Genomic DNA, 13,712 nt, shown 5'->3' with positions numbered 1-13,712 from the left:
ACCGGACCAACAGTCTGGGGAGCGCAGCCGACCGCCGGACATGAGCACGACGACCGGATGAGCTCCGCTTAAAAATCACTGTGTTGCATGTAATAATGTGGATTTGAGATTTCTAATTTGAAGTATCCGGATGTGGAATACATTATTTAAGGCTTGACCCGTCAGTATCCATGAATGCGTCCAAACACGTACGCGAGCATTTGAGGGTCGGATTTGATAAATCCGAGTGTAGATATTTTTAAATCAGGGTGGCAACCAAAACAGCCCCAAAGTACTCCATGAGCAAGGAGGATGATTGTTCTCTTCCTTTGACTCATGGCGGGGCAAATCGGGAGCCGGAACGTGATCCGACGGTTCAGTAGCCCCCACGCTCGGCCGATCCGACGGCGTATCCAGGTGCACGCTGCACGCTCAATCTCAAAACAGGCTAACCAGGGTTCGGTCCAAGCCAGCCTCGGAGGCTCCCCAATCCCCGATACCTCCGCCACCGCCGTCGCCGTCGCCTCCGTCGCCTCGCCATCACGCCCCCCTCTACGCCGCATCGCCGTTGCTGGCCGCAGCTCTCCGCACGCGACGACTATCCCGCCCCGTGACACCCGCCCGGTCGGTCCCCGTGCTAGATTACGTCTTGATCTCTCAGGTTCTGATCTGATCTGATTTGTTTATCTTCCGGATCTTCTTCTTTTTCTTGTTCAAATTGCTTCTGCGGCTCTCGGTTTGTGATTGTGCCTGCTAATTGAGAGCTCCAATGCTCGAAAGCACACTTCCTAGATTATTACTATGCTATGCGATTTGGTTTGTGGTTGCTGGAGCTAAATTTACTCGCTTTAATCATGACGGGCTTATTAAAATGATAAAATCGTAACCTCGTGCTCAGTTTTGGGGTCATTATGTGTGTTTTTTGTGACCGGAGGATTAGATGTAGCTAAATTTCAAGAGGAATTCATGGTGGCCACTTGCAATATCGGCCTCGTGCTCGTCCGCTCCTGCGAGCGGCCGGGCGAAAACCCCAGCCCGCCGCCGCAGCCCCCCTCCACCCCCGCCCCCCTCCCTCGCCGCCGCCAGGGGACGGCGCCGGGCAAAGCCCGCGCGTACGTCGGTGGCGGCGGGGCCCTTCCCCTCCCCGCGAGGCGCCAGGACGGCGCGGGACGGCCGGCTTCGCGGCGGGGCGCGGCCCGACGGCGGATCTCCTCGGGTCGGAGGCGCTCTACGGTTGGCTGCAGGGGGAGGCTTCGTCGGGCGATGGGCGGCTGTTTCCGCGGCTTGCGGCGTCGAGCGGCGCGTCCATGCGAGCGGATCTGGTGCGGCGCCCGGGAGATGGCGAGGTGGAGGAAGAGGGCGCCGAGAGGGGTTGCGGTAAAGGAGGAGGAGGGCGCGGGATGAGGGCCGGTGCGGATCTGGCCGGCGTAGGGCTGGGCAGCGGTCCGACGGTGGCAGTGGCGTGGATCTGGCGCGCTGCCTCCTCGAGGGCCCGAGTTCCGCCCCGTGCTGCTCCTGGCCTGGCGCGGAGGTGGGCACCGCGGAGGGCGGCGTCGGCACTGCACCGGGTGGCGAGTGGAGGGCGTCGACGACACTGATGGGCCGCGCTGGATCTGGGAGGGCTGCGCTTGCTGGAGCAGGGAGGCTCCAGCCGTGGTAGATGCGGGATGCGGGGCCCGATCTGGCCTCTGCATGCTCGCCGCGGGGAGGTGGACCATGCCTTCACGGCTTCAACAACAAGGTGCTGCGGCGGCGGCGGTGTGAGACGACATGGACGAGTTCCGTAGGGCTTGAGCGGAGGTGTGCGACGATACGGACGAAAGTCCCGCACAACAAGAGCCGGTGCCGATGGCGCCTGAGGGTGTCATTTTCCTCCTTGGAGGCGCCACCGAGGTGTGTCGGCATCTTCCTCGAGCTTGGTTGGTAGTGTCTCCGGGCGAAAGCCTAGGTCCGGTTGGATCGGCGTGATGACGGCGTCTCCGACGTCGTTCCTCTGTTGGGAGCATCACGTTTTTGAGACACTGCTTGGAGGTTCTATGTGGCGCTCCTCCGGTGCTCGCCACTGTTTTTGGTGAAGCTCCAGGCGCAATGTACGCCATCGCTGATAAGTCCGAGACGAAGCTTTTTCTGGGACCGACCGAGTTCCGCCATCTGCCCGCACTCTGCTTCAAGGGTGGATGGTGCGTTGACAAAGAAAGTCTTAGTTGGAGCTGCTGCTGTCTTCGGAGGATACCGGCGTTGGTCAAGTGACGCGGCGGTGACGCTTAGCCTAGGACAGGCCCTTTTTGCTTTGTAGTCGTGTTGGCTGTGATGGTAGCTCGGCAGCTAATAGGGCTGTTGTTTTCTTTTTTCTTTGATCTTCGGATCTTTATCATGTTGTTCTTCCGCTGCTTCCTGCTAAATCGAATCAAGCCAGCATTTTGCTGGATCTTTCAAATATATATATATATATATATATATCGTGTTTTAGAGTATTTCAACGATTGCTTGAAAAATGTCCAGCTTTGTTTGGTGAACTGCGTTACTCCCATGTCAAGGTGGAGTGAGGTTTGTGTTGGTGCTGGCTAACTGTTTCATGAATGATCTGCATGTTGTTAACTCGTTATCCTTGTCAATGGAGGTGCATACATTGACATGTTGTATTTGAGAAAACCCTTTTATTTGTTATGTTATCATCCATGTGTCACGCATTCCTGGCTTCCATGATGGGCAGGCAGTTCATCAAAGATTCAGAGCTATATGGACATTTGCCTATTTCCCTTCATCGTTATAATCTCGGACTCATCCGGAATCCTTTGCATGCCAAGTTATCTTGTCCACGGAAAATGCTTCTTTTAGATTTATAACATTGTGAATAATGTATATGCATTTATTTGTAAGCGCATACCTGCGGCCCCTTACTTTTATGCATGCTTACGATGTTAAGTTTGCAGAGGTGACATTATATATCTCACTTTGTCAGGTTCTTTAGAAGAAAAGGGGAAAATCACACATGGATATCATGCAGACAAGTGACTCTTCACATCATGGAATTGTAGAAAACAGCCCTTACAGAACTCCCTATGGTAGACACGTGGAAAGTGGCAACCTTGGTGGTTCATGGTATTTTAGTAGAAAAGAAATCGAGGAGAATTCCCTTTCAAGGAAAGATGGCATTGATCTGAAGGAGTCTTACCTTCGCAAGTCATACTGCACCTTTCTTCAAGATTTTGGGATGAGACTTAAAGTGTAAGAGTATATTGTCATTACTTGTTTTTCTGGGAAATAGAATAGCTGTTTGATAGCATTATGGAATCATACCTATTGTTTTCATGTTTGATAGCATTATGTCATTTTCTGATAGCTTGATTTCTTTTAAGCAGCATTTGTTTCTTTCTCATTTGCCCGCTCGTAGTATTCGAAACCCTTCATGATTGCTTTATGCTTATTTTATTTTGCAAGTCGAAGGAAAGTCTAGTGGACATCTAATGCATACACGATTGCATTCTGTTGATGACAGCGTTGTACTCTAGTTGTACATGACTACATTCTGTACCCTAGGTTGCACCCTTTAGAGACAAAATGCTTGGGTAGAACAGAAAAGATCAAACTCTGTTTAGTATATATATTTATGCTTTTGTGTCCTTCAAGTACTTGCACCGTGAATATTTATGAATCGCCAAATATCCCTGTATATCAGTTACTGCATAAATTATGCTCTTTGGCATGGTTGATAGTTTTATATATTATATGTTTTCCTTATGGTGAATGGCTTTAAAATGTAGGCCTCAAGTGACAATTGCTACAGCTATAGTATTCTGTCATCGTTTTTTCCTTCGTCAATCTCATGCCAAAAATGATAGACTGGTAAGTCTTACTGAAATTTGTATGTGCTTGTACATGTTTGCTGTCGGACAATATATTTTCGACTTTACATGTGAATGGTAGGCAGTATTCTAATATGGGTTCAATCATGAATGCTTGCCACCAGTTTGTGAAAGACAAAGAAAATAGTCGACTGAAACTTGTAAATCATATTCCCTCCGTTCCTTAATATAAGCCTTTTGAGAGATTCCAATATGGATACATAGGTAGCAAAATAAGTGAATCTAAACTCTAAAATATGTCTATGTACACCCTACTAATTTCATGATATTTTATTGGATTCCGTGATATGGTGAATTTCGTTTTGCTTTGCAGAAGAGATATGCAGTCTTTTTTTTTGCTGTGTGTATAGCCTACAGCATAGATCTTGCTGCTCGTTGTAAGTTCTCAATGTATGTTCGTTGTAACCTACAGACAATAGCCACAGTTTGCATGTTCTTGGCGGGCAAAGTTGAAGAAACTCCCAGACCACTTAAGGATGTCGTACTAATTTCTTATGAGATCATCCACAAGAAGGATCCTGCCGCAGTTGCTCGAATTAAGCAAAAGGTGACATATTTAATTGCGATTATTGTCTTGATATTTCTTATGTAGTTGCTGGTTGCTATCCTTGTTTCCCCACACTTATACTCCCTCCGTGCCATAATATATAGTGTCAAAAATGCTCTTATATTATGTCCCGCCAATCTGCAAATCTTTACATTCTGCCAATCTGAAAAGAAAAAAAATCTTTACATTCATTATATTTTATCCCCTGATTCCTATGACAAGAATGGCTGTTGAGGATATTTTTGTGCTGTTTGGTGCAGGAGGTTTATGAACAACAGAAGGAGCTTATTTTAATCGGGGAGCGTGCTGTGCTTATAACACTTGGTTTTGACATGAATGTGCACCACCCGTACAAGCCCTTGGTCGAAGCAATAAAAAAATTCAAGGTTGCTCAAAATGCGCTTGCTCAAGTTGCCTGGAATTTTGTCAATGATGGGTATGCTGAAATTACACTTATCCTTACAAACATAGTAACCCCCAATTATGCCTATTTAATTACTGCGCCTTAAAGGGGTGTACAGGCTACGTACTTCGCTTTGTCTCCAATTTAAACCCAATCATATTACAGCCGGCGCAATTTTCCTTGCTGCGAAGTTCCTCAAAGTCAAGCTTCCATCAGATGGTGAGAAGGTCTGGTGGCAAGAGTTTGATGTAACGCCGCGGCAGTTGGAAGGTTGGTCTCTAGATTTAATTCAGTAGTGCATGTTTGCACTATTGTACTATTCAATCTCCCAAGAATAGTATTTCACATCCTCGCAGGTAGCAGCAGCTGTTGACATGCTTTAACTTTCTAGGAGACTGTGGATTGGATTATCAAAATTCATCATTGGTTCAAAACTGATAACTGTAGGTTGCCTAGGTCAAGCAAGACACATGCTGTTGCTTGATGTGCTCAGGGAATCTTATAATTATTAGTGTTCTGGGATATGCTAGGGAATGTCATGTCAGGAGCATACCATGTGAACCCGGCCTCTCGTGTGGAACCTGAAAGATTTGGGTTTGTCTATTATTTAGTGTATTGGTAGACCTTATCACTTTTGTTATACATATATTAGCTTATTAGTAGCATCGCAAAGAGATGTAAATGAAAAAAAAATACAATCTAACATGAGGATGACACTTCCATTTTGGTGATTTTGCAATGCTAGTAAGCACTACTTTCTGTTAATTATATCCATTATTACTATAAGTGATGCTCCTTTCTCTGCCACTGTTACTTTTGATGCTCTTTCTTGTGAAGTATTCCAGTAACACACACACACCAAGCACCCGTGCCTATATTAATTTTGATTTTTATTCTTTTCAGAGGCCAGCAACCAAATGTTGGAGCTCTATGAGCAAAACCGTGTCGTGCCACCACCGTCCCAAGGGAATGATACCGAATGCAGTTCTGCAAGTGTGGTTAATCCACGTGCTGTGGGGAAGGCTCCTGGAGCTGCTGACGAGCGTCATGCTCATGGAAATCATCAAGCACCTAAACAGTCGAGCATGGTAGGCCTCCCTGAGAAGCAAAACTCAAACCAGAGGATACCCAAGGTGGAAGCAAAGGATGGTATTGCCAGCAGCAATGAAGGCCCCAATATGTCATCCTCAATGGATGCAATGAAAAAGATAGACAAGGATAAAGTGAAAGCTGCGCTTGAGAAACGGAGGAAATCAAAAGGTGATGCCGGTAGAAAGGTTGACATCATGGATGATGATGACCTGATTGAGAGGGAGCTGGAGCATGGAGTGGAGATGGCTGTCAAGGATGAGAAGAAACACGACAGAAGGCAGAGCTGGCCCCAGCCCCCGCACCAGAACGGTACTCGGACGGCAGAGAACGCCGAGGAGGGCGAGCTCTCCATGGACAGTCAAGAGTACCTTTCCACCGTGACTGAGCTCGACGACCGGAAGAGGAAGGATGTGTATGACCACAGGAGTTATGATCACGGCGAGAGGGACCTTAAAAGGGCGAGATCATGAAATTAAGTATTGATCACCGCCCCCTCCCATGCGTAGAACAATCGGCAGACTGTAATTTGATATGTTGGGAAATTTGAACTGTTATGTACTCCTACTATATAATTGAAAAAAAGAATTTCCCTTGGGTAGGCGTGCATTTTCAAGCGATGATGTTATCCAACATTGGGCAGCAGGTCCATGCTGCGAAAATTGAGTGGAATGGACTCTTATGCAAGTGTTGTGCAGTTTTGACGCCCTGCTCTTGATGTCTGTTTGATGAATTTTATGCATCCATGGACGTACGTCCATGTGTAGGGAGAGATGCTACTCCACCTTTTGTGCGATCAGATGGTGTACATTCTGTTAGACAGATCATGCTGATCGATCCGGTCACTGGAAGATTCGAGCCATGATGGAACAAGATTACATGAGAACTCGCACAACAGTTCATGCACTATCCAGTCTATGTTGTTTTTTTGTTTGAACCAATTGAGTCAAAATTCATTATGTGTCATAATAAGTACATATGATTTGTCTGGACCAGAACAACAAATACGTATCCCCTCCACCCACTATGGCATTTACTAATGAAATATCATTCACATTTCAGACTAAAAATGGAACGAAATGTCAAGCAGCGATGTCAGGCTCTGCTCCTAGAGGATGTCAGGATCAGGCTCCTAGAATGCAAAAGGGTTTTTGTGTCTCAGCCAAAGAGTTTTTGCAAGTAATCTTCTCCCTACCGGAGGAGCGGAATAAGCTGCAGTGTATAGCCTTCCTTTGGTGCTGGTGGACGGAACGCAACAGAGGCAATCATGGAGAAAGAAGAGTTGAGGTTGAAGCTTTTCGATACACTGAAGAATGGAGGGAGTCAAGGGCCAAAACCCACTGTACCGGTCGTGCAGCAGTGTAGATGGGAGAATCCACTGAGACATATGGTGAAGATCAATACCGACGCGCCGTTTTCAGAGCGGTCTAGGGCCCATTTTTTTTGGCTGATTCTCGCAGAACCTTGAGAATCGCACCTCCCCAATCCTAACTAGCTAGAATTGTAAAAAAAAAATATGGGTTTAAGATTCCGTGAGAAGCTGGAAGGAGGTTCGATTCTTAAAATTCTAGAAGAATCGGCTAAAAGAACTGGGTCTTAGAGCAAGTGGTTGGGGACTCATCTGCATGATGATACACTGGATATTTGGTTTGCAGCTGCTGGTGCCAAACACGATTTTAGTGATGTTGTGTACGCTCAAACTTTCGCCCTATATCAGGCTGTGTCCTTGGCAGATCGATCAGGAGTTTGGCGGGCAATTTCTGACACCGACTGCCTTGTTTTGAAGCAAGCCATTTCTTCCAATGCCTACGACCTTGCGCCTCTTGGTGCCCTGTTTAGTGATATTAGGTTCAAGCTTAGAAACCCCTTCATTGAGGCCAAAGTGTTGTTCATGCACCGAGTTCATGTAACAAACCAGCGCATGAGCTGGCTGCTATGGGTGCAGACTTAGCTGATGGCGAACTTCAAGAGTGGTTCACTAGCTACCCTGATGATGTAATCAGTGCTGTGACCGGCGACAAGGCAATGTCGTAATGCAATATCAGTGTATTGTTTTAAAAAAAAGGAACAAAATGAGATTGGATTGTTCCTCGATTGGAAGGAGATATTTTGAGCAATCAGAGAATCACTTTGACACAGTTTTTTTTTTAGGGAAGCCACTTGATGGACTTCGGTCGATCAGGTAGCAGTACACGTTTATCATTCGATCAAACATAGCTAAGGGGTTCATCGTCCCAATACATAGGAGAATTAGAATTAAACATGATCACTTAAATACCTTGACCAAACAAACCATTGCATGCTTGAATCGCTTCCAGGCAGTCAGACTCAACGATGATGGTAAACATGATCACTTAAATACCTTGACCATACAAACCATTGCACGCTTGAATCACTTCCAGGCAGTCAGACTCGACGATGATGGTGTTTACATCCCAAGTTTTCAACCAGTTCTGGGCCCTTCTGGATAGTGGTCGCCTCCACCGTGGCCGAGTCCAACATGTGATCAAGAACCCAGCAACCGGTTCACCATGATCATTGCGGAGGACCGCAGCCACTGCCCCTGTTCCATTTTCAAAGTATGATGATGCATCCCATTCAGTTTATAAGAATTCCAAGGAGGCTTCCCTCATCGTATCAGGACTGGTTGTGAACTGCTCAGAGCTTTTGCATAGGTCGCGCTAATAGCCTGAATTGCAAACACAGTTGACTGAGCAGGTTCCACCTTTCCGTCGCTGCCACAAGATATACCATGCCCCTACAGCGGTCGTCTCCTGTACACCGTACCGACCCATAACCGCTGAATGTTTGACAGTACTCCTCAAAATTTCCTCAAGCATCACTGACCCGTGGTTGATCAATCTGCGTTAACCGCTGAATGTTTGACAGTACTCCTCAAAATTTCCTCAAGCATCACTGACCCGTGGTTGATCAATCTGCGTTAACCGCTGAATGTTTGACAGTACTCCTCAAAATTTCCTCAAGCATCACTGACCCGTGGTTGATCAATCTGCGTTGCTTGTTTGATGAACACCTCAAGTCCCAGTGCTTGTCGCACGTGAACATCAGGTGCTTTATGTCCTTGGCTCCCCAGCAGCAGATGGGACATTGGGGTGAGGTCCTGATATGCCTACCTGCAAGAACAATCATCCCCGGTATCACACTGTGAAGAGCCCTCCATGGGAAAAAAATACCTTGCTGGGGACATGTAAGTTCCACAGGAGATCTCCCATACTGGGTTCAGCCTCGAGCTGCCTTGTCCATCTGATCAGCGTCTCCTTGAACCAACTTGTTGTGCCATTCATTGTAGTATGCAGATCTTACAGAAAAGGCGTAACTTTTTGATTTATGCCAAGCTATAAAATCTTCTAAGTTCCCAGTGTTCAGGGCAGCAAGGCAATGTCATTAGCCTAATCAAGATGAGGTGTAACAATATGTCCTGGAAATAAATCGACCTGTACATAATACAACGGTGGTATGACGGACAACGAAGGTGGTATCACGACCTCAGCCCTCTTGTACGACCCTATCACCAATAATCTCCACAAGAGCATGATCCATCCTTGAAATGATGAAAGCGCTGTAAATCTCTAACGATAATTTCTCGTTCAGCGGACTCTGAAATAAACTTGATTACTGCATGGCAATCAGTACAGACCCGGAGATTCTTTATCACATGGATTACTGAACCCGGGACAGAGTTCATCAGAGCAAAAGCAACGGCAAGCTTTTCACTATGGATGCGCAACGCAGATTCTTTCTCCTCTTCATCCAAATCATGATGAACAGAACCCGTGTTTGGTACATAGCCTGCCTTTTGCGCTATGTCAAGCAGTTTCCCCAAATAAGAATAGATCTCCTTATGCTGAGGATGACTCGTGTCGCCAACATAAAACACATGGGTTTTACCTTTCAATTCAACTGAGCTATACCCTGGAGGCTTTTCTATTCCTCTTGTTTTAACCAGAACTCTCATTCTCTCCACATCTTTCCACATTCCAGCTTCTGCATATATATTGGACAATAGAACATAGTACCCACTGTTGGTTACATCCAACTCAAACAATCTTTTCGCAGAAATTTCTCCCAGCTCAACATTTTTATGGACTCGACATGCACTAAGAAGAGCTCCCCAGATAGCAGCATCAGGTTTAACCTTCATTTCTTTAATGAGGCCATAAGCCTCATCAAGACAACCGGCGCGGCCAAGAAGATCCACCATGCATCCGTAGTGTTCCACTCCAGGTTCAATCCCAAACTTATTCTTCATGGTTTTGTACCAATAACGGCCCATATCTAAAAGACCAGCATGACTGCAAGCAGCTAAAACCGAGATAAAAGTTATGTAGTTAGGGTTTTGCCCCGATCTGCACATCTCATTGAAAACTTCAAGGGCGTTTTGTCCATGACCATGCATACCATAACCAGTAATCATGGCAGACCATGAAAGGACATTCTTCTCCTTAATTTTGCCGAAAGCCTTTCTTGCCATTTCCACTCTTCCGCACTTGCTGTACATATCAACTACAGAAGTTCCAACATAGGTATTTTCCTCCAAACCCATTCTTACCACCTGATTATGAATGCGCTTTCCAGTCTGTATCGTCCCAGCATGCGCGCAAGCCAGTAACACAGCAGAGAACGTCACAGCATTGTACCTAATGCCTCCACCAACATTCAGCATCTTGCCATACAGCTCGAGGGCCTCCGCCGACAACCCATTCTGAGCATACAGCGCAATCATCGTATTCCAGGACACGACATCCTTCTCCATGGTATCAAACACCTTCCTCGCAGCCGGCAGGTCACGACCACCGCCTTTGGCATAAGCGTGTAACATCGTGTTGACCACCCCAGCATCCACGTCCAAGCCAATCTTCACAATAAGCGCATGAAGGCTAGCGGTAATTCCGCGGGCAGGGACACGGGCTGACGAGGAGAACGCCACGAGTGCAGCCGCCTCGTCCACTGCCATGGCAGAACCAGATGCGAGCAAGTCGCGGAAGAGAGCAAGCGAGGGGTAGACTAGATTGTTTCGCAGGTAGCCAGAGCACATGGCTGTGATAATGACGGGGTTGGGGCTGGGAATTTCATCGAACGCCTTGCGGGCGTCGAGGGGGCGGCAGCAGTGGTGGTACATGTGGAGAAGAGCGGAGGCGGAGAAGGGATCAGAGGGAAAGAGACCGGAACGGAGGGCAATGAGGTGTAGCTGGCGGCCGGCGGCGAGCGAGGTGGCGGCGGCAGCTGCGCGGAAGGCGGGGGGGAGGGCCGGGAGGAGCGCGGCGGGGTTAGCGCGGAGAGCGGCGGCAAAGGTGGCCAGAGCGGCGACGGCGTCTCCGGAAGCAAGGAGGTCGGCGACGGCGGCGGACCAGGAGGCAGGACGGGAGGGGTCCACGGCGCGGAGGAACAGCGCGCGGACGGAAGGGCTGGAAGTGTGGATGGGCGTGGCCTGTAGGCTTCGAGTGTTGGAGGTGGGAACCGCCATGGAAGGCGGCGGCGCTCGTGGGTCGAGCGGAGGCTGCACTCTTGCTGCCGCCATTGCTGAGATGCCGGTGGTGGCAACAACGCAGCCAGGAACGGAGGTTGATGAGCGCTTTCGTGAGAGAGGTTCCGGGGGAGAAGGAAGAACGCAGGGTGTGTTTGGTTTATGCCCAAGGTTGCCTCACCAAAGAATACTCTGTGGATTACGAATTTTTTCGTTGATGTAATCCGTGGTGTGGCCGGCGTCCACAGGTTAATGAAATGCAAGGTGTTTTATATGATAAAAAAGAAGCATTGGCTAGCCAAAAATTTTGATTGAGGTTTTGATTATCCATGATTTGACCAGCATGGGTAAGAAAAATGAACTAGACTTAGCTTGAGTTTATTGGCATGCCAAAAAATTGACAACCATTCAAATAAAGACCAATCTTTACTCATGACCACAATTTTGGTAAGATGCACTTTGGTCACAATCCAAACACATCCGTAATAAAAGGGCATGTGTAAGCCACAATGAACAAACCTTTCCCCTCAAAGATGTTTGACGCAATAAAAGGGCATGTACATCGGCAATGAACAAATCTCTCCTTCAAAGGTGTGTGTGGACGCAGTGCTCGTGTTATTTTTTGATTTATTTCATACTTTGGATGTCGGTGTACATAAATAGAGGTATTTGTTTCCCCTGACTAGTGCACAGGTTTGCGGGGCCTCCCGGGCATGACTAGACTTAAGAGAAGCAAGTCAGCAAGAGACCACCTCAGATACACAAACATGGGTATTTGTTTCCCCCTGACTAGTGCACAGGCTTGCGGGGGCTCCCGGGCAAACTGCCATTTGCTGGGCATGACTAGACTTAAGAGAAGCAAGTCAGCAAGAGACCACCTCAGGGAAGCCTCCCTTGCTGGGCAGGAGAGCCTGGCCGGGTCAAGGCAGTACCAGAGGAGCGAGACCAGTTCGCCCCGGCAAGGTTTCCGGGGGCGCCAAGACCAGAACCCGCCAGGCTCCATGTCGCCAGGCTTTCACCAAAATGCCACCGCTCCACCTTATCTCCACCCCAGTCATTAATCAGTGCGGTGTCAAGCTATCAGACAACCAGTTGGATCCTATCAAGCACGTGGCGGCGTTGTAAGGAAGAGATTAGCTTTATTGACACCCGTCCGGAGGACGTGCCACACTAACAAGAAGAAGCAGATAAGCGACGCGGCAGGCTTGCCGAGCTTCAACCTCAGCAAGGCACCTAGCAGTGCATTTAATGCACTTTGTCCTAACTGCCAGAGTTAGGTTTGATAGCATCATTAGCTATCTAATCACCCTGAAATGACTGTTTTGCCACTATGGTCGCCCCTTAACCTATAAAAGGAGGCCCAAGGCAACCTAGCAAAGGGTTCAAACATTTGATCCCTCAACACTTGTATGCACACGCTGTTCTCCCCGAGGCAACCTTGCTGGGCTAGAGCATGTCGTGCCTTCGTGTTCCTCCAGATCAATCCACCATAGCTGGAGTAGGGTTTTACGTAGCAAAGCGGCCTGAACCTGGGTAAAAGAGAGTTGCCATCGCCATGCTGCCCCCTGCTGCTTCTGCTCTTTGTACAATGTGACCGTCCCCTTGCCGAACCACAAAGGGCCACCACTGCCCCATAGGTGATCGGGCTTCCACGCCGACATTTGGTGATGTTTGTTTAATGAGGGGACACGTTTTCATCGACTGCAAGGTGTTTATGGTCACTTCATAAAATCTTTCGGAGGTGCTCATGGGGCAAGGTGTGCGTGTGTGCGTTCACACGGATGAGTGTATGCTCGTGTACATGAGCGACTTTAATTATACTATGTTAAGAAAAGATGTGTGCGGACGTGCCCGGTCCGTGTGGCGTGTCCGGATTGATCCCCATTCCCTCTTTCCCCCTCTTCCTCACGAATTTTACTGAGATGGCCCCTTCCTCCCTCTATTACCGATCATAATCCTCCACATCAACTTGTTCGTAAAAAAATAAGTAAGCTTTTGTAGATGTAGCATTACCTTTTTTTTTCATGCACTTGGCTACAATCGCTATTTTGATCTTCCAACCCTCCCCTCCACACACACACTTTTCAGGCATTTCAACGAATATACTGTGTGCGACACCATCATAACGGTGGCCAAGCACGCTGATGTTGTCGTCCGTGCTGAGACGAGGAGAAGGTGTCGTCCATGAGCAGCAGCGACCAACCCGCGTGGTTTCACACACGATGGCACCCCAAGGCCGCGTCCGCGCCAACAAACATGCAGCTTTGCACGCACGCCACGCCTGTGTACAGGACGACCAGCACGCCATGTCGGCCCGCATGCACGGCAGCACGGAGCATCTAT

General features: G+C 48.1%; 2 protein-coding genes across 3 annotated transcripts; one reads left to right on the top strand and one right to left on the bottom strand.

The window, feature by feature from the left end:
* Positions 1–380: 380 nt before the first annotated feature.
* On the top strand, positions 381–6,493 carry LOC123091481 (cyclin-T1-3). Of its 2 annotated transcripts, none has more exons than XM_044513011.1 (7): positions 381–603; positions 2,942–3,207; positions 3,744–3,825; positions 4,258–4,392; positions 4,653–4,828; positions 4,914–5,065; positions 5,699–6,493. In XM_044513011.1, exons 2-7 carry the CDS (start codon positions 2,972–2,974, stop codon positions 6,355–6,357), a joined length of 1,440 nt encoding a protein of 479 aa, XP_044368946.1. In that variant the 5' UTR covers positions 381–603; positions 2,942–2,971; the 3' UTR covers positions 6,358–6,493. The 2 variants fall into 2 exon arrangements, with proteins under 2 accessions (XP_044368946.1, XP_044368945.1); XM_044513010.1 differs by having other exon boundaries at positions 386–640.
* A 1,508-nt stretch (positions 6,494–8,001) lies between these two features.
* On the bottom strand, positions 8,002–11,551 carry LOC123091480 (pentatricopeptide repeat-containing protein At3g26782, mitochondrial). Its single transcript, XM_044513009.1, has one exon. It carries the CDS (start codon positions 11,421–11,423, stop codon positions 9,414–9,416), a length of 2,010 nt encoding a protein of 669 aa, XP_044368944.1. The 5' UTR covers positions 11,424–11,551; the 3' UTR covers positions 8,002–9,413.
* Positions 11,552–13,712: the final 2,161 nt, after the last annotated feature.

This window comes from Triticum aestivum, chromosome 4B (genome assembly GCF_018294505.1).
Source record: "Triticum aestivum cultivar Chinese Spring chromosome 4B, IWGSC CS RefSeq v2.1, whole genome shotgun sequence".
NCBI lineage: Eukaryota > Viridiplantae > Streptophyta > Magnoliopsida > Poales > Poaceae > Triticum > Triticum aestivum.
The sequence above is the reverse complement of the archived record's forward strand: the minus strand, read 5'-3'. Positions and strand labels throughout refer to the sequence as shown.